The sequence below is a fragment of the Vicugna pacos genome, chromosome 21 (genome assembly GCF_048564905.1).
Source record: "Vicugna pacos chromosome 21, VicPac4, whole genome shotgun sequence".
In the NCBI taxonomy this organism is placed as follows: domain Eukaryota; kingdom Metazoa; phylum Chordata; class Mammalia; order Artiodactyla; family Camelidae; genus Vicugna; species Vicugna pacos.
In genome coordinates this window covers 24,680,125-24,698,333 of record NC_133007.1, presented here as the reverse complement: position 1 = coordinate 24,698,333, position 18,209 = coordinate 24,680,125, and the positions used below count along the sequence as shown (strand labels likewise).

Here is an 18,209-nt window from a genome sequence, read left to right as displayed (position 1 = left end):
ATATGTATCTCTAAGGATAAGAAATACTTTTGAAAACTAATGGCAACATAATTATTACACTTGAAAATAGCAATAATACCTTCCTATCAAATATCCAGGGAGTGTTCAAAATCAGGCCTGAGTTTTGGTTTCACTGTCAGTTGGCCTTGGAAAGTTTCCCATGAGGCCATAGATAGAAGTTAAGGGAAAAGCACTGGAGCAAGGGACATAGATGACATAGGAATCTGGACCACTGTTTGACATGTAATTAGCATGTGTCTTTTGGATCTACTCAGGCCTGCTCCCAAATATGCCATTTCCCCACTGTACAGTGGATTTCTGCTGTGCCCTCACAATCTTATGACTCAGTGGCTCTGATAATACCCAGTAAAGATGAATAGCTCTGGACAAACAGTCACTCAGTACCCCACAGTCAGTGCTGGGTCTGTGCTCAAGCCTGCGTGTCCGTAGCTCATTTTTCAAATGATGAGTCATCCTCTTGCACAGCAGGCAGAGTTTTGCTCCAGAACCCTGTCTGTATGTTTGTTGAATGAAGGAAGGCTCTGCCTTCTACCAAATCTCCTCTATTCAAGAATTGGTATGTCGCTGGGGTTGCTGGTCTGATGGCCTTTCCTGAATGTGCTTGTCCTGGGCCTCAGATCCTGCTGGCCATCCCCTCCAGCTGATGACAGGAGAACACATCAAGACTGTGTCTGCCCCCTCCATCCATTCCTGTCCCCAGAGACACGTGTGGCCCGAAGTATGTTGGAGACAGCAATGCATTTGCCCTCTCTGCTCAGCCAGTCAGAACAATAATAATTATGTCTGTTGAGTGCTTATGAAAGTGCCAGCACTCTACATCAACTATTTGTAATCCTGTAACAGTCCTACAAAGGGAATATAATTAGTCCTATAGATAAGGAAACTGAGACTCAAAGAGGGCTCAACAATTTGCCTGAGGTCATACAGCAAAGATGTGTTGAATGAATGAATGAATGAATGAATGAACAAACGAGTGTCTTACTGATTCTGGTGCTTTGCCTTTTCTCTTTTGTTCTCCATAAACACTGAGGATAGTTTGATGGAGCAAAAAGAGCCAGTTGGCTTTGGGGATTCCTGAGCAGGGAGGAGGAGGAGGCGACCCCAGTAAAGAACAACTCCAAGCAACCCCAAGTTACTCAGTAACCCAAGCCCTGGTCGGCACGGACAGCCTGGCCAGGCTGGGCCAGGGCAAGCAGCAGACATCAGTTCCCCTTGGCCACCTCAAGTTCCTGGCTGGTCACAGCTGGAAACTGGAGATGGAAGGTCAAAGATTAGGCACACCCCAGGCCAGGCAGGATGGGAGCTGGTGACAGAGTTGGAGCACTTCAGAGGAGGTCTGGGGTGGAAGGAGGGGTGAAAGATGAAGCTTTCCCTCCATTCTGTCGGTTTCCAGAGAAGGCAAGGACAGCCAAAGGCCCTGACAGCGATAAGGAAACGATGGACTGAGATTCTCCACGATGAGTGGTGGGCCAAGGGAGCCCTCACAGGTGGAGGCCTACCAGGAGAGCCTTCAGACAGGGTGACTGGGCCAGGGGGACCCTCAGAAGGGGAGGACTGTCGGGGTCTTATGCTCTGCTGGACCAAGGGTGATACCAGCTAGTCCTCATTCGCTGTTAAAATACCAAGCTCCTCCTATAAAGGTTGATAAATGGCAGTTGCCCAAAAGTCTCCAAGTGTACCCTCGAGAGGCTGGCCCAGCTATCCTGGTGCTTCCAAGGGGCTCCCTCTAGACCTCCCACAATCCAGCAAATAAAGGGTTAACATCTGCCAGGGCTGGGGGGCCTCTAAGACCCGACTAGGTTACAAGTGTTGACTAGAATCCCAGGTTATAGCCCCAGGACCTGGCCCAGGATTGATTCTAAGTGAATCTTTGTTAAATGAATGAATGAGCAACAGAGGAGGGGGAAAATCAGAGATTCAGAGGAATTCAGAGAGACCAAGAGACACAACAGGTGAGATAGAGATGGAGGAGACTGGAACCAGGGTGGAGGCTCCCAGAAGATGACCCAGCCCACTCCTCCTTCCTATCTCACATTCTATAGCTTTTGAAGATTCTTCCCCTTGTAGGGCCTATCTAGTCCCTGCCTGGACAACTCAGGGCAACCTCCAACTTCCAAACAGGGCTCAGGAAGGAGACTGTCTCTGGAGTAGAAGGCTGGACCTGGGAGGATCCCCCAGATGCTGAGTTATCCAAGAATCATTATCCAGAAGCTGCTGACCAGACATCTTCTCTTCCCTCTGCCCTCCCCTCCCCTCTGGCCACCTGCAGAGGAGTTAGGAAACAGCCGTCTTGCTGACCAAATAGTGACAGAGAGCTACAGGGCCAGGGGCCACCGAGGGCCAGAAAGTCTGCACAGCCTGCTAGAAGCAGTGCTATCAGATGCAGCTACCTAGCGGTTGACCCCCACCCTCCCATCCCTGCCTAGCTGGGCACCTAGCATCCAACTGTCCGGAGAGCCAGCTCTTTATCTCGGTTCTCCATTGCTTTTTCTGTTCGGAAAAGACTGAGTAACCCCACAACTCTCTCTTGTGTTAACCCTGGAGGGGCCCAGCGGGGGCCTTTGAGGGCTGCTTATTCCTTGGGAAGCACTCTCTAAACTAACACGGTGTTGGAGGGGCGGGTGCCCTCCCTTCTTTCCCGCCAACCCCAACCGGGTCCCGCAGCTGTGCCCCAGCAGTGCAGAACACAGGGGCCTTTCCAGGGTCATTTCCAAGGACCTGTCCCAACCGGAACAGCGCCAAGGTCAGCTGGGTCAAGCGAGATAGGACGTGGGGGTCCGAAGGCCCCCTCCCTTGCTACTCCTCACCCCACCTCAGATCTTCGCGGGCGGGGCCTGGGTCCGGTGGGCGGGGCCTGGATCCGGTGAAACCTGCCCGGCCCGCCCAGGGAGTGTCTGCCCGCGCTGCGCGCCCAGAGGCCGAGCCGGAGCCGGAGCCGGAGCCGGAGCCGGAGCCTCGCAGCCGCTGCCCCATGGCCGAGACCTCGCGTCGCGCCGCGGGTCGGCGTCTGCAGCTGCCCCTGCTGTGCCTCCTCCTCCAGGGTGCCACCGCCATCCTCTTTGCGGTCTTTGTCCGCTACAACCGTGAAACCGACGCTGCCCTCTGGCACTGGGGCAACCACAGTAACGCGGACAATGAATTTTACTTTCGCTACCCAAGTGAGTGCGGGTGAGGGTGCGCAGGGAGCAAGGACTCTAAGCTCCCCTGGTGTCTTGGGAGGGGGCACTTGGGTGCCCAGATTTACCCCTAGATGGGTAGCCCTCTCGCTTTGAGATGAAGAGGCCCCAGATTGATAACCACACCCTCTCACTAGTATCTGCCACGTTCCAGGTATTATGCCCAGGGCGGTAAATGCACTTTCTTCTTTAGTCTATGAAGTAGACAAAGATGGGGAAACTGAGGCTCAGAGAGGTTAGTGGTTGGTTCAGGGTCTTGCTGTCAGAATTGAGGAAGCTGGGATTTGCACCAAGATCTGAAGCCTCAGCTTTACCTATTCCCTTGTTGGCCTAATTGGGCTTTGCTGGGCTGTTCCAGAAACTTCACCTTTCCTGAGGCCTCCACCCTGACCACAGGGAAAAAAAGAATCCTCCTGGGCAGGGGAGGAAAGGAGTCGGGTGCAGGAAGGAATAATGCAGGTAACAGCTGTGAAGGCAGCCAAGACTAGTGAACTCAGGCATTTCTTCCTGAGTCCCCCAAAGCTGATCCTTCCTGAGTCACAGAGAAAATGGTCTAACTACCTACCAGATAACCACAGAGCAGCAGTCCCCAGCCCTGAGAAGGAGGCATAGCAGTGTCGTTAGCCCATTTCACAGAGGAGGAAGCTGAGGCTCAAAGGGGTTGTGATTTTTTCATGATCACCCACCATGTGAGTGGCAGAGGTGGAACTAGGACTCAGACATCCGAAGCTCCTTGCACCACAGCTCACCTGCCTGCTGACAAGGCCCAGGTAAGGGGAGGGTTAAGCCCTGCGTCTTGTTGGGGACAGAGCCTCTCCCTCAAGTTTGGGGGACCCAACCTTGTAACTCAGGCCCTGGGCAACTGGGACCAAGGACGCTAGATCTCCCAGACGTCATCACAAATGCTTGAGCAGGTATCTAAGCCTCCGTTTTCCCTATCTGAGCTAGGAGGAGAAAGATGCCTCAGTTCTAAGGATATACATTCAAACAAGGCCCAGAGTGGGAGAGTCTCCTATAAAAATCCCAGGCTGTTATTACCCTACTTTTTGTATACAGAGCTGGCGGCAGACTGTCCCCACCCGACCCAACCCCAACAAAGTGAAGGTCACAATGCCGAGAATATGGAGAGTGAGTTGGAGGCTTGGACCTGGGTGTAAAGTGCCAGACCAACAGCCATCCTAGACGGAGGTGGGCTACAGCTCTTCCCTGCCCATATTTCACCCCAGTCCTGGCTGCACAAGATGAACCATAGATGCTGAGATCAAAGCCAGAGCTACAGAACTGGGATGGCAGACTCTTGGGATCATGCATTTGTTCAATGAGATGGGGAGATGGGAGGGGACAGTCCACATGCTGAGAAAAGTAAGCCCTTGTTTCAGGGTCTGACCCAGCTGCCTGCCATAAACCCCCCATTGCTTCTTCCTTGGGACTCACTCAAGGCCCCTGAGCCCTGCTTGCTTCAAAGTCCTCCCTGAAACCCCCAGCCTCTTGCCCCTCTGCTGCAGTGGGAGGCTCTCCTGGCCACACAGCTCTCTGTTCCTGGATTGCAGTAAGAGGAATAGCAGTGGGAATCCCACCTCTTTTTTGGCACTAGGTTTCTAACCCTGTGGACTTAGGACCCTGGTGTGGGGATAGGTTGGGGAGGAGGGAGATGTGAGGTCCCTGGAGCCCGGGGCTTTGATGAGCCGAGTTTTCACCTGTCCCTATGTCCAGAAGTGGTCAGAGCCAGAAGGCCTTTGATTTAGGAGATGAAAGGAAGTTTTGCCGCTGTTATTGAGCTGTGGGACTAGCCAATGCCAAGGGTATGGCTGCTCTGAGGGTCTGTTATCTCTGTAGGAAGGGCCTTCAGAGACCATCTGGTCCAATCCTCTCAGATCTGGAGAGAGAACCAGAGAGGTCATGTGATTGCCCAAAATCACACAGCAAGTTAGCCAGCCTAGAAGCAAGTCTCTTGACTCCTCATCTGCAGCCTTTCCCCTATGTCACAAACCTCTTGTCCTACAAGGCAGATGAAGGAAAGTAAGAAAGAGGGGTAAAGACTAGGGAAAAAGATCAGGCTTACAGGGGACACAGAAGCAAACATTTGCCCTCTCTGCTCAGCCAGTTAGAACAATAATAATTTCTAAGAAAAAAATATGGATAGGTTCTTTTGAATACATCTCTGAGACCTTACTTGCAGGGGGAGGGATTTAGGACAGATGGAACCCAGATCTTCTCGGAAGAGGTGGGGACAGGGGAATGTGATTGGGACGAGAGTGGTTTGTGACTCTTCCAGGAGAAAACAGCTCTATGGGCCCTTTTAGAGGCAGGTAGGGAAGAGTGGTTGGGGGAGACGGCCTCTCTCCCCAGCTCACCGCTCCTTTTTTTCCTGCTTCTCATATTTTGTACCCCCACTTTATAAATAAGGAAACAGACTTAGTTAAGTGACTTATCCAAGGTCACATGGTGAGAAGTTTGGTGGTGCTGGAATTCAAATCCAGCTCTGTCAGATGGTAAAGCCCCAGCTTTAACTGTTCCCTTGTCCCATAGTCTGACTTTGTTCAGGAGTCACCTGGTGGGGTTGGGGAGGGGCAGTCAGGGAAGGAGCGGGGGTGACAGGTAGCTCTGGAGGGCTTTTATCTTGTCTCCAACCAAAGAGGCATGGGCCCGGGGAGGGGGGTGGGCATGATGAGAGACAGGCTCCATCTTGGCCCTCTCCCTGGGATCCCCTGAAGGCAATGTTGAGGAATCATCTTACCCATGCCTCTGCCTCCAGCTGGAATAGCCCCTTACCCACCAGCCCGTGGAGAGTGTCAGTGTGGAACATCCCACACAGTGGAACAAGTGATGTTTAGACTCCAGGTGAAAGGCCAAGGGATTGAGTTTTGATTCCAAACAAACCCCTGGGTGGTAGATGTAAATATTACTGCCATTTAAGACAAGTTCTGGAGAAGTTTCGACATGAAATGAGCACAGAGCCCTGCCACCCAGCCCTCTTTGTTGTCTTGCTGTCCTTGGGCAAAGGAGCAGACTTGCCATCCCCTTTATTGTTTGCACAAGGAGGAAAGAAGTCAGGCGGTGAGGCTAAAAGAACTTAGGCTGCAGGCTGAGTTTGAAAAGGTGCCTCTCCTTTTCTGTTGGGTTTTAAGATCTGGGAGGGAAGAGAGATCTGGGTGATTTGGGGAGCAGGCAGGGCTGGAGAAGTGGCACAGTGGTGGGAACATTTAGCAAGGCCAGCGGGCCTCCAGACCCTCACCCCCTTGACTGCTGGGGCTGGCAGCTGAGTTGCAGACCTCCAGTTCTAGCATACACCCAACCCTCTGCCAGGGGCTTGCAAACTCATTTCCTATCAGCCCATATACAGCATAAAAAAAGTATAAAAAACTGCTTCTCTCAAAGTTATTGATTGCATTCTGAAGTTCAGTAATAAATTTTTGGTTTGTTGGTACTTATTCAGTTTAAACAAAAAAGGTAATCATGATTTTTTTTCCTTTATGATCTGCCTCTTTCTACAACAGATGTGAGGTCATTTACAAAAAAAAAAAAAGTCAGAGAAGCAGAAGACAAATAATGAGCACTGTGAGAGGCCTTCAGTTTTTATAATTGAGATTCCAGAGTAGCTCTGAGCTTCCAGGCAGCCAAGAAAAAAAAGGGAAATTTGCTCAGTTACATGTTCTCATCAGAATCAAGGAAGCCTCACATATATGATTTTTTCATCTTTGATGTCTGTCTTCCACACTCCACGAGGGCAGGGACCGTGGCAGCCTTGATGACAGCTACATTCCCGGAGCCTGATGCATGACTGCTTAGTTAACATCTGTCATATGAATTCAGGAAAGCTGACCAGTTCTTTGGGGAAAGTAACATTTCCCAGAACTAAATTCCAAGAGAAATTTCTCACATGGAACTATGAAAGGAGAGTTTAGGGTCATGACTGACCCTGTTTCTCAATAAGTTATATACAACAAATGCAATAACACACTCATTATGCTCTTTCTCTAGTGTTTCTCAATTAAAGCCAAAGATAGTCTTACTGATACACAGACCCAAGACAAAGGAAACAGGACCAGATGCACCGGCTGAACATCACACTAGGTTGTGTTTCAAACCCTATTTACAACTAGATGGGGGAAGAGGTACAGAACAAACTAACGCAGAAGGAAGTTGTTTGTATTTATCTCATTTTCAATATTGCTGTTTATTATTCTAGTTTTTGGTACACAGAATGGAAAGCAAATCTACCTGCCCAGAAACCCCACTGATACTTTAAAAAATTCAAGTGATTCACCTATAAAATTAAAATGTTTAAACTATAAAAAGAAACAAACTATAGAGTAAAATCCTCCTTTCCAGAGTGGCCACGTTGCACACCTCCAGGGGGCATTACTTGCACCTGAGTTGTACAGCACAGCAGCCCTGCTCCCTCTTCAATTCATTTTCTCTGAAGTAATCGCTGTTAATTATTTAAAGCTATTTTGTAATTCAATTTATAAAATGTAAAATCCTGAAAATGGAGAGGTACAGATTCTGACGTATGAGGGATGGGGGTTAGACATCAGGAAGGACTTCCAGCAGAAAGGAAAAATTAATGAGAAGCTGGAAGGGGAAGAGAATTTCAAGCACAGAGGGGCAGGGGCTACTGCAGGAAAGAGCACAGGAAATGCTGGACTTTTCCCCGGTTGTCAGAGACACATGGATAGGGCAAATGAGTGGGGCGGAAAAGAAAGTTGAAGGCTCTAGTCTTATTTTGACATGGGACAGCAAGGATGGTTTGGGTCCCACTGCTGCAAGCTGGCCAGTTCTGCACAGCTGGTCCAGGCTGGGAGGCCCCGCCACGCCTGGGGAGTTTTACAGGCTCGGCTCCAGCCTCTAGGCAGCCATGGCTGGGGAGAGCTGGGGGCACTGGCAGGGTGGCTCTTTGGTTGATGGATAGTGGCCTGAGCAGCACCCTCGAATGCTCCCTGTAGGCTTCCAGGACGTGCACGCCATGATCTTCGTGGGCTTCGGCTTCCTCATGGCCTTCCTGCAGCGCTATGGCTTCAGCAGCGTGGGCTTCACCATCCTCCTGGCCGCCTTCACCCTGCAGTGGTCCACACTCGTCCAGGGCTTCTTCCACTCCTTCCATGGCGGCCACATCTATGTTGGTGTGGAGAGGTGGGCAGCAGCAGCCTCCCTGGCTCCCCCCAGCTCTACCTGGGAAGCTCCTGCCCAAGGGACCCAGCTCAAGCCCTGTCCTTCAAGTCTGCTCTCTCACCCAGGTTTCTGATCTATCGATTGATTTCTCTTAGGTGCCTTGCCTGTTCTTGTCGCCTGATTTCTTCTCCCATCCTCCAGCAATACCTCCCCATTTCTTTAGGTCCCTTAGTGCCTAAAAGCTCTTGGGAGAATAGATAGCTTCATGGAAAAGAGCAGGGTTCAGGGAATCTCTGGGTTCAGGATCTGGTTCTTCCAACCTCTCTGAGACTGGGTTTCCTCAACCACAAAAGAGGCCGGGTGGCCCCTTCTCGCCTACTAGAGAAGAGCTTAGCCCCATAGGCCCGTTGCCTCCCCAGCCCCCACCCCGAGGGCTGCCCTTGTTGCCGGCCCCCTCTTACCCTCTCCAACCCGACCCCCCAGCATGATCAATGCTGACTTCTGTGCTGGAGCTGTCCTTATCTCCTTTGGTGCCATACTGGGCAAGACTGGGCCTGCTCAGCTGCTGCTCATGGCCCTGCTGGAGGTGGTGCTGTTTGGCCTCAACGAGTTTGTGCTCCTTAGTCTCCTGTGGGTGAGTCTGGATCGGGGTAGAGGGAGGGGTGGGGGCGGGCCAGGGCCAGGTCCTGAGCAGGAAGGGCATGTCGTAGGGGTGGGGGCGAGGGGCTGCCCCTCCACCTCAGCTCCACCTCCCCAGGTGAAGGATGCAGGAGGCTCCATGACAATCCACACTTTTGGTGCCTACTTTGGGCTGGTCCTCTCCTGGGTCCTCTATAAGCCCCAGCTGGAGAAGAGCAAGCATCGCCAGGGTTCTGTCTACCATTCGGACCTCTTTGCTATGATTGGTGAGGCCTGCGGAGGTGTGGTGGGTGGGCGGCCATTCATCTCCGGGCCTGGTCTCGGGGTGTCACCTATGGTCCTTGGGGCTCTGGCTGGGAACTCCCTTCCAACTCAGATTCTTCTGTCAGAGCCCGATCTGTGCTCATCTTTCTTTAGTTTTATGACAGGTTCTTAGAATTCAGCACTGGGGTATGTGCATGCCCCGAGATCCATCCCAGGGACCTCTCTAAATTGATGGCATCAATCTCTGCTTAAAAGCCTCCAGGGCCCCCACCACCCACAGTTAGAAACCAGACACCGCAGCCTGACACTTCAGCCCCTGCAGAATCTTAGCCATCCCTCACCCTCTTCCTCCCTCCCTACTCACTCTCCCTACCCTCACTCCAGCCAGACTGGCTTCTCCCCATCTCTTACCTCCAGGCCTTTGTCCCTGGTGCTGCCTCCCACCTCCTAAGGATTCCCTGGAAGCCCCTGCACTCTCAGGGGGAGAAGGAGAGGTTACAGGTCAGCCCTGGGAGCAGTAGGGTCTGACCTGCAAGCACCGTCACCACCACCTGTTTCTTCCAAGCCCGTACCTCCACCTTGGCCTCTGCTCCTCTCTCTTTCTCAGCAAATGAGTCAGGAAAGGTATTCGATATTTTATGTTTTCGAAGGTAGTATTGCGTAGTGACTGAAATGCCTATTCTTCCATTAAGAAGAGAAGGTGGTTTTGTATTTCTTGCCCATATCTGAATTTGCTATGAAATTGAGCACTTGGAACCCTAGGTAAGCTGAGGTCTCCTTGCCCTCTGAGACCCAAATAAGTTTGGCTTGAAGTCCAAAGGCTTCCCCAAGATTTCTGTGTCTTCCCAGGAGGCTTACATTCTCAGATATCCTCTGCCTGCCAGCAAACCTGGCCCCTTCCTTGATTCCTCCCAAAACTCTTCTCAGAGGACGCCTGTGTGCCTGGGGTGGGTTTCACTGCAGGCTGTGGAGATGCAGAATTTACACTGCACACTCAAGGAGCACTCAGGACTAAGGGACAGTCCCTTGAGCCTCCTTGCCAGGCTGGCCCTACCCTACGGGTCCCCAGCCTCCCCCTGCCCCATCCTTGGCCCCCTCCCCCTCTCCCTCCGAGACTGACCTGGAAGCCTCGCAGGGCAGGTGGGGCTTGTGGAGCTCCCAGTTCCGACCCTAGATGCACAGGCCCACCTCTCGGTGCTCAAGGCAAGGCCCGCCCTCTCCAGGAGGCAGCTGAGGCTATAAAACAAATGATTTTCCTGATCTGTACCAGATGAGTGCCTGACGTGTGGTGCCTTTTGCCTTTTTTTTTCTTCCCTTTTCTGATACTTAAAAAAAAAAACCCTCAACCCCCTGTGGTTTTCAGTCAAGTAGCTTCCTTTTGTGCCAGTATCCTTCGAAGGCTACCATTTGTTGGACATTTAGTGCCTGCTCGACCACAGGCTGTGCACTTTGTATGCAACACCTCAGTCCTCACTCTGGGAGGTAGGTGTTACTATCCCCAATTTACAGATGAAGAAACTGAGGCTGCTGAGAGTGGGTGACTTGCCTGCAGTTACACAGCTTGCACCTCGTGGGGGAGCCCCTTACTTCCTCTCACTCTGCCTGCCTGCCGACCATTTAGGGACCATCTTCCTGTGGATCTTCTGGCCTAGTTTCAACTCTGTGCCCACTACGCTGGGGAACGGGCAGCATCGGACAGCTCTCAACACGTACTACTCCTTGACCGCCAGCACCCTCAGCACCTTTGCCTTGTCAGCCCTTGTCGGGCAGGATGGGCGGCTGGATATGGTATGGGGAGGAGGCATTGGGAGAGGCAGAGGGATAGACCGGGATGGGGAGGAGAGGTGTGGACCCTGCTTCTGTTCTCCAGGGAACAGATAAGGGCATAGGCACGGGCGGAGGAGGGCTCCATCGGCACCGGAGACGGTGAGGTTAGAGTGTGAGGTGATGATAAGATAGCAGGAGAGTTAGAGGTTAGATGGTGGAGGGACTTCCAGAAGCAGTCATTGCCACTGTGATGGATGGGGTTGGGTTGGGTGTGGGTGTAACACTCTGAAAGAGCCTCTCAAGCCTTGTTCTTCTTTAGGTCCACGTCCAGAACGCAGCACTGGCCGGGGGGGTTGTGGTGGGGACCTCAGCTGAAATGATGCTGACACCCTTTGGAGCTCTGGCAGCTGGCTTCCTTGCTGGGACCGTCTCCACCCTGGGGTACAAATTCTTCACGGTACAGATGCCTCTTGGGCCCTGGACAGAACAGGGGGCTTCTGTACCTTTCCTCCCACCTCTCCAACAGGCCTGAGGTGGGAGGGGGCACATGAGACTCAATATTGGTATCCTGTCCTCCAGCCCATCCTTGAGTCAAAAATCAAAGTCCAAGACACATGTGGTGTCCACAACCTCCATGGGATGCCTGGGGTCCTGGGAGCCCTCCTGGGGGTCCTTGTGGCTGGACTGGCCACTCATGAAGCTTACGGAGATGGGTGAGTTCCCCCACCCTCACCGCCCCCCATCCTCAATGAAATCATTATCCCCTGGAATGAACTCCCTCACTCTCTTCCTCCTTTGGTGGACCAACAACAACAAAAAACAATGTCTGTTTTCATCCATTCAATCATCCATCTATCCCTATCTGGCAGCTGAAGAAACTGGAGTGAACAAGACCAACCCGGGGATTTCTCTCCTGGTCCTCAGTCAGGTTCAGCAGAAGGTCATTAAACAAATGATTTCAATAGTGTCATTACTAAAGGGCCAAGTAAGAGATATTGACCCTTAGGATTGATTTTTGCACATCAGGGCTCAGAGGAGAGGGCAGGCAGAAGTTACCCTCACACCGAACCTTGAAAGGTACATGGGTGTCTGCTGGCACACAAGGTGGAAGGGTGTTCCAGGCTGCGGGCCTGACTAGAGCAAAGGCTGGAAGGTGAGACTCAGCCTGGCAGGCTCCCTTGAGGCCCTTGTGGCCACTGCAGAATACAGCGCAGTGCACCGATGCACTGACCAGCCCTGGCTCTGTGCTCTGTCCCTCGGTCCCCCACACCATTCTCTCCCTGCAGCCTGGAGAGCGTGTTTCCGCTCATAGCCGAGGGCCAACGCAGTGCGATGTCTCAGGCCATACACCAGCTCTTCGGGCTGTTTGTCACATTGATATTTGCCTCTGTGGGCGGGTGCCTTGGAGGTGAGTGACTGTGGCTGGGGTGGGGGCTGGCAGGAGCTCCAGGGAGGGCAGAAGACAGAAGAGGGGGTTTCTCTGGAGGAAGGGACTTTGGATCCCATCTCTCTGACATTCACTTACTCACAGATATCTGTTGAATGCCCACTTTGTGCCAGGTGTGGAGTGGGGTTGTCGAGTTCAGGGGTAACCTCCTCCAGGTGAGGAGGAACAAGTGGGTACTTGCTCCCTCTCGGTGCTAAGGGAAGGTGGGCAGCCGGCCAGGGGCTGATGGAGCCCTCTCCTCTGTGGCTTCCCTGTGCTGTTCCCTCTACCCACTAGAGGGCAGCCCAACCTCAGGTTGAGGCCCTGAAGGGGCCTGCAGAGAGATCTATCTGAGGCAGGGGGCAGGGGCAGGGGCAGGGGCAGGGGCAGGGAGGGAAGGCAGGGAGGGAAGGGGCCTGCCTGGTTCACCACTAGCCTGGAACACCAAAACCTTCTTCTACAGAGGCAGCCTGCCCTCTAATGCCAGGTCAGGCAGGCCTTAGTCCTCTTGGCTTTCAAAATAAAACATGTGAGTCAGTATCCCTACCCTCCTGCTCTCACCTGGAGATTTTTATTCTCAAACAAGGTTCAATTCACTCATTTATTTAATTACTTGGGGGGAGGGTATATCTCAAGTGGTAGAGTGCATGCCTGGCATGCACAAGGTCCTGGGTTCAATCGCCAGTACTTCCTCCAAAACAAACAAACAAACAAACCTAATTACCTCCCTCCCCTGACAAAAAAAAAAAAGAATATATAATTACTTATTTATTCAATAAACACTTTCTACATCCCTCGTGGATAGTTCATGACAGAACCACTATTTGGTCCATTCCCAACTGTGCAAACTTTTTTTTTAATTAAATGTTTTTATTTATTTTTAGAGGGGAGGTAATTAGGCTCCTTTATTTATTTTTAATGGAGGTGCTGGGGATTGAACCCAGGACCTCATGCATGCTAAGCACACACTCTACCCCTGAGTTATACCCTCCACCCCAAACTGTGCAAACTTGAGTAAGTTACTTAACTTCTCTGAGCTTTGTCCCATCTCTGTAATTCGGGATCATATTCACCTTGCAGTGTTGCTGTGATTACTCAGGAAGGCAATGCTCATCAAGCACTTTGCACAGGGCCTGGCAAATAGTAGGTGCTTGATAAATACCGCTGGGATTCGCCTGTGCCAGGCATCACACTGACCTCATGCCTCTCAGCTCCTCTGTGTCCTACAGTACTGGGGGGCAACACCCGCTACGGGGGCAGCAAAAAGCCTCACACATTATCTCCTACCATCACCAGGGCTCCTGCTGAAGCTGCCCTTCCTGGACTCCCCGCCAGACTCCCAATGCTACGAGGACCAGATTTACTGGGAGGTGAGATGTAGCTGCAGCTCCTCAGGCTCATGGGACCTCTCACCCTCCTGCTCTCCCTTCTCTGCCTCACCTCCTATGATCCAACCTACCTCTTTCCTTCCTTGCCTGCTCATTCCACTCTGGGGCCCACCCGTGAGCTGTGGTCTCCAGCCTCCTGGAACTGCCCCTTCACTTGCTCCTCCATCCTGCCCTCCAGGTGCCTGGGGAGCATGAGGATTTAGCCCAGGGACCCCTAAGGGCAGAGGAACCAGACACTCAGGCCTAACTTGCGTCCAGCCCTGGAAAGGATGCTCTCCTTTTAGAAGATGACGACTGGCTACCTTTGGGAAGCTCTTCTTTTCTAGCTCCCATCACTCCTGCTGCAAGAAAGAAGACAGGGGCTGGAAGGAGCCGCCTTTCCATAGGCAGCATTGGGAGAGAAGCAGTAGAAGGCTAGGGAGATAGTGGAGGAGTGGGCTGGCTATAAACTGGCCATGGTGGGGGAGACCCTCACATAGCCCCATGCCCTGCAAATGAGGCACCTGAGTGATTGCTGATCCACTGGACCAGCATCACACAGTTACAGTAAAGCCTGAGTCAAGGCCTAGCTCTATAAGGATGATAAACACATCGCCAAAGACTCTGACTCATTTTTCTGTGCACTGCGAATTTGGGGAGTTCCTCCCACCCTCTAACTCACAATACTAGAACCCTGGGTGGGAAAGGACCTTTGTGGTGACAACATCCCTCCATGGATGTCCATGGAACTCCCCCTAGGATACCGTGTTCTACTAGGTGGCTGCCCAGACTGGACTTACTTGCCTCTAGAGACAGGGAGCTCATTTTCTCCCAGCAAGTCTGTGTGTCTGTTACAGGACAGCTCAGGCTGCTGGAGAGTTCTTTCTATTCCAGAATGGCTGCCACGCTGACCCTCAAATTGGGAACCTCTGAACAGAATAGGAAGAGGATCCCTGCAGAGCTTAAGAAGGGCATAAAGAATTATTTGCCACTAACTCATCAGAAGCTGGAAGCAGCCAGTCCCCAAGCACCACCTTATTCTCTGTCCCAAGTCTGAGGAGTGGGGGCTGAGATAGGCAAATGGGAGTTGCTACCGAGAAGAGTGGGGAAGGCAGCCACCCCCCTTCCGTTGGCCTGAAGCCATGTGACCACCAGAGGGCGCTCCAGATCCAGCAGAGGAAGATACGGCCTTTCATGCCCCTCCATCCTCCACCAAGAATGGAAGTCCTTCCTACAGCCTAACGGCCTTCCTGTCTACTTCAGCTCTGGTCCTCACCAGTCATGCCATAAAACTTTTCTGAGCATCTAGTCCCCACCACATGTCAGGTGTGTCCTAGGGCTTCCAGATCTCTCATCCAACACAGAATCCATCCCCAGAGTAGACCAGAGCTCCTTTTCCCACCCTGAAGTACTGAGACCCACCTCTGCCCTCTCCTGCCCTTCGCCAGGCTTTTGGCAAGAGCTGAGCATGACTACAGACCTTTCCCTCAAGACCAAGATCCATGCAGACTTAGGAACCCAAGGAGGAAGTGCAGGGGCACCAAGACAGGGACCCAAGATACCCCCATGAGGCTCCATCCTCACTGTAGTTGAAGGGGCTGAGTTTGGATGGGGAAAGAGGTGAAGCACAGAGTTAAAGAAAAGGGGAGGAACAAGGAGGGACAGGCGCCCCATGGGAACCATCCCTGCCCACATGGCACAACTATGCCCAGCCCCTCTTAAGCTCCCTTCCTTTCGCCACAGCTTCCCCTTCCCAATGCTGGCTGGGATGGGTATGCTGGGGGAGATGCCCACCCCGAGGCAGAAGGATGACCGCTGAGATTGCAAAAAGGCACTCTATTCTGTCAGCCCCTGCTGGGAAGAAGGGAGTCTGGGAGAACAGAAGCCCATCCCCCATTTCACCCTGAAGAGCCTTGTCTCTGGCCCTGCATGGGTCCAGGTACAGCCAGCTGACCTGCTTTCCCCTGAGCTCTGTAAGCAGTCCTCAAACAGAGATCTGAAAGACTTATAGGAATGGGGAGCCTTAAGAATAGGATAAGACCCTCCCTGCCCTAGCTTATTCTGGGTGGAGAAAGCTATGAATATTCATCTATGTATGTCACCAACATTTTCCACCTGGTTCTTTCTCTCTACTCTGGTTCCCTCTTGATCACAGCCAAATCTCCAGGCTTGAAAAAACGGGTTGCTCCAGCCCAGCTAATCATTGCTCCCATCTCAATCCAGGGAGGCTTCCTGGAGAAGTGACAACTGAATCCTCTCTAGGAGGGGGCAAATTACCCAGCCAGCTTCCAAGGGAGGAAAGGCTACAGGTCCCAGGCTGGCCCACCAAGAGGTCCCTTAGAAAGGAGGGACAGGGTACGGGCTTCCCCCCAAGAGATGGCCCTGCGTATCCTGTAACCAGATGGTTCCAGGCTCCATCACCCCCATGAAGCCTCTCATGGCCTGGGAGACGATGCTAAGCTCTGTCTCCTGTGAGATCCAGCATCCTAGCCCCATGACTCAGGAAGACTATCTGTTCAGGGTTGAACTCTCCTGGACCAGGCCCTTGGTTTTTCACTCTGCATTTCCTCCTCTCCCTCCCCTAACTTTCCCTCTAGTGCCTAGCACCCCGGTGGGCAGTCCATAGATTGTTCCATTTAATTGGACTGAGTCATCATTTGTGATTTGGGTGTGGGGTGATCGTCCCATCACTGCTTTGGAACAGGGAGCTGAGACGACAGGAAAGACAGGTATCCTTGGAGCCTTTCTGCTGAATCAAGATTGAGCCCCTCCCCCATCTTTCCTGTTGCCCCTGCCTGGCTCAGTACCATTGGTTCCCTCACACGGTGGCCCATCCATTCAGGCTGAGTCAACAGGGTGACAATGAACAGGTCAAGGAGATGTCAGGGACAGGGGCCAAGGGGGCTCCTTCCTCACCCCTTCAGGACAATGAGACCTCTGCCCCTCAGGGACAGCCCCTCTGATCACCACTATTATTACTCTCAATTCAGGACAATCAGACACTTGCCCACTCATGAACTCTGTCCAGCCCCAATGCCTTAGCTCTGGGGAAAATGATGGACGAGGACATTGGGCTCCTGCTGCCTTGCAGGTCCCCTCTGATGGGGAAGACAGGCTGCACTGGGGCAGTGTCAAGCCAGCAGAGCCAGAGGCATTAGGGAAAGGTTTACAGAGGTGGCCACTGTTCTGGCTTGACATAAGTGGACATGGGCGACAAAACGGCTTCCTGCCCAGGCATCTGGCTGGGAGGCCCAAGGTTCCCCAGGGGCCTCAGGATGCTGCCGAGCCTGTGTGGCCAGAGCCCCCTTGGTGGGGAGCTAGGAGTTGCTCCTCTGACCTCTGGAGGACCCGGCGCTCGAAACCTGCGCAGCCTGGGAAAGGCCTGAGATCTCCCTCTATTGGGATTCAAATCACGGCGCGCGGTGGCCCCAGCTCGGAGAGGAATTAGACACGGCGTGGGTGTCCGAAGTGGGAGGCGGTGGCGGTCCCGGGGCAGACTTAACTCCGCAGCCGCGTTCCCCCCACCTCACCCCGATATTTCTCTCCCACCGCCAGGATCTCCCCTACCCGCCGCCGCCCGGGCCTGGGCGCCCCGTCCCCTTTGTCTGGCCCTCCCGCGCGCTCCCAGCCGGTCCGCCGCGCCGCCCCGCGCGCCCCGGCCCGTGCGCCCGCCGCAGCCGCCGCCGCCCGCGAACAATGCGGGCCAATGTCTCCGGGCGGGCGAGCCGGCTATGCAAATGTCCAACGGCTTGTGAGAATCCCCCTCCGCCGCCGCCCCGGCTTCCATCGCCTGAAAGGGGCTGGCGGCCAGGCCGGGGTGGGGGAGGCGGTCACTGCATAGGGATGAGCTGTCGTCCCGGAGCGCCCGCCCTGGACAGAGCGCCATTGTCTATGTGCCGCCGTCTGATCGCTGGTCGAGTTTGCCAGCGTGAAGAGGAAGGCAGAAAGTGACCCAAACCAGGCCTTGGGGCGAAGGAGGGGTGGTCACCTGTTCCCTCCATACCTACTCCTCTCCCCACAGAGCCTTGACTTTGGGGGCAGATCGTGATGGGCCCCCAGTTGGGCTCCCCCACTTCCTAGTTTGGTGGCCTGCATAAATCAGTTCATACCTCTGAGCCTCTGTCTCCTGGAGGTTAAACCTGGCCCATAGTTGGTGCTTTTCCCATTCTTCCTACCTGTTAACCACCCTCCCCATCTCCATCCATTTTTTCATGTTAACATTGACCAGAGGTGTCTCTGGAGCCAATTCCCTTCCAGAACCTTGACAGAAATACTCAAAGTTTCCCCAAAGCAGGTTATTGGATAGAGATGCACCAAGGGATCCTCTCTGACCTATGAGCCCAGGGCCCAGTTCAGGCCTTCCTTCCTGCTTCCTTCTGCCATCCACCACCAGTTAAAAAGGCCCACCTTTTTCTGGGAGAATTGCTAGCCATGCAG

General features: G+C 53.1%; 1 protein-coding gene across 2 annotated transcripts; it reads left to right on the top strand.

Annotated features, from left to right (window-relative positions):
• Positions 1 to 2,915: 2,915 nt before the first annotated feature.
• Positions 2,916 to 17,887, top strand: RHBG (Rh family B glycoprotein). Of its 2 annotated transcripts, none has more exons than XM_006214604.3 (10): positions 2,916 to 3,179; positions 8,144 to 8,330; positions 8,793 to 8,943; positions 9,067 to 9,214; positions 10,834 to 11,000; positions 11,299 to 11,436; positions 11,559 to 11,692; positions 12,266 to 12,387; positions 13,702 to 13,775; positions 13,972 to 14,394. In XM_006214604.3, exons 1-10 carry the CDS (start codon positions 2,993 to 2,995, stop codon positions 14,038 to 14,040), a joined length of 1,377 nt encoding a protein of 458 aa, XP_006214666.2. In that variant the 5' UTR covers positions 2,916 to 2,992; the 3' UTR covers positions 14,041 to 14,394. The 2 variants fall into 2 exon arrangements, with proteins under 2 accessions (XP_006214666.2, XP_072802466.1); XM_072946365.1 differs by lacking the exon at positions 13,972 to 14,394 and adding an exon at positions 17,328 to 17,887 and having other exon boundaries at positions 2,920 to 3,179.
• Positions 17,888 to 18,209: the final 322 nt, after the last annotated feature.

What these genes read in the sequence shown, in the direction of transcription:
- RHBG (XM_072946365.1), top strand. Translation starts at nt 2,993, where the DNA reads ATGGCCGAGACCTCGCGTCGCGCCGCGGGTCGGCGTCTGCAGCTGCCC. An exon ending in CATGAAGCTTACGGAGATGG is followed by an intron (nt 11,693 to 12,265) that starts GTGAGTTCCCCC and finishes CTCTCCCTGCAG; the next exon opens with CCTGGAGAGCGTGTTTCCGC. An exon ending in TGTGGGCGGGTGCCTTGGAG is followed by an intron (nt 12,388 to 13,701) that starts GTGAGTGACTGT and finishes TACCATCACCAG; the next exon opens with GGCTCCTGCTGAAGCTGCCC.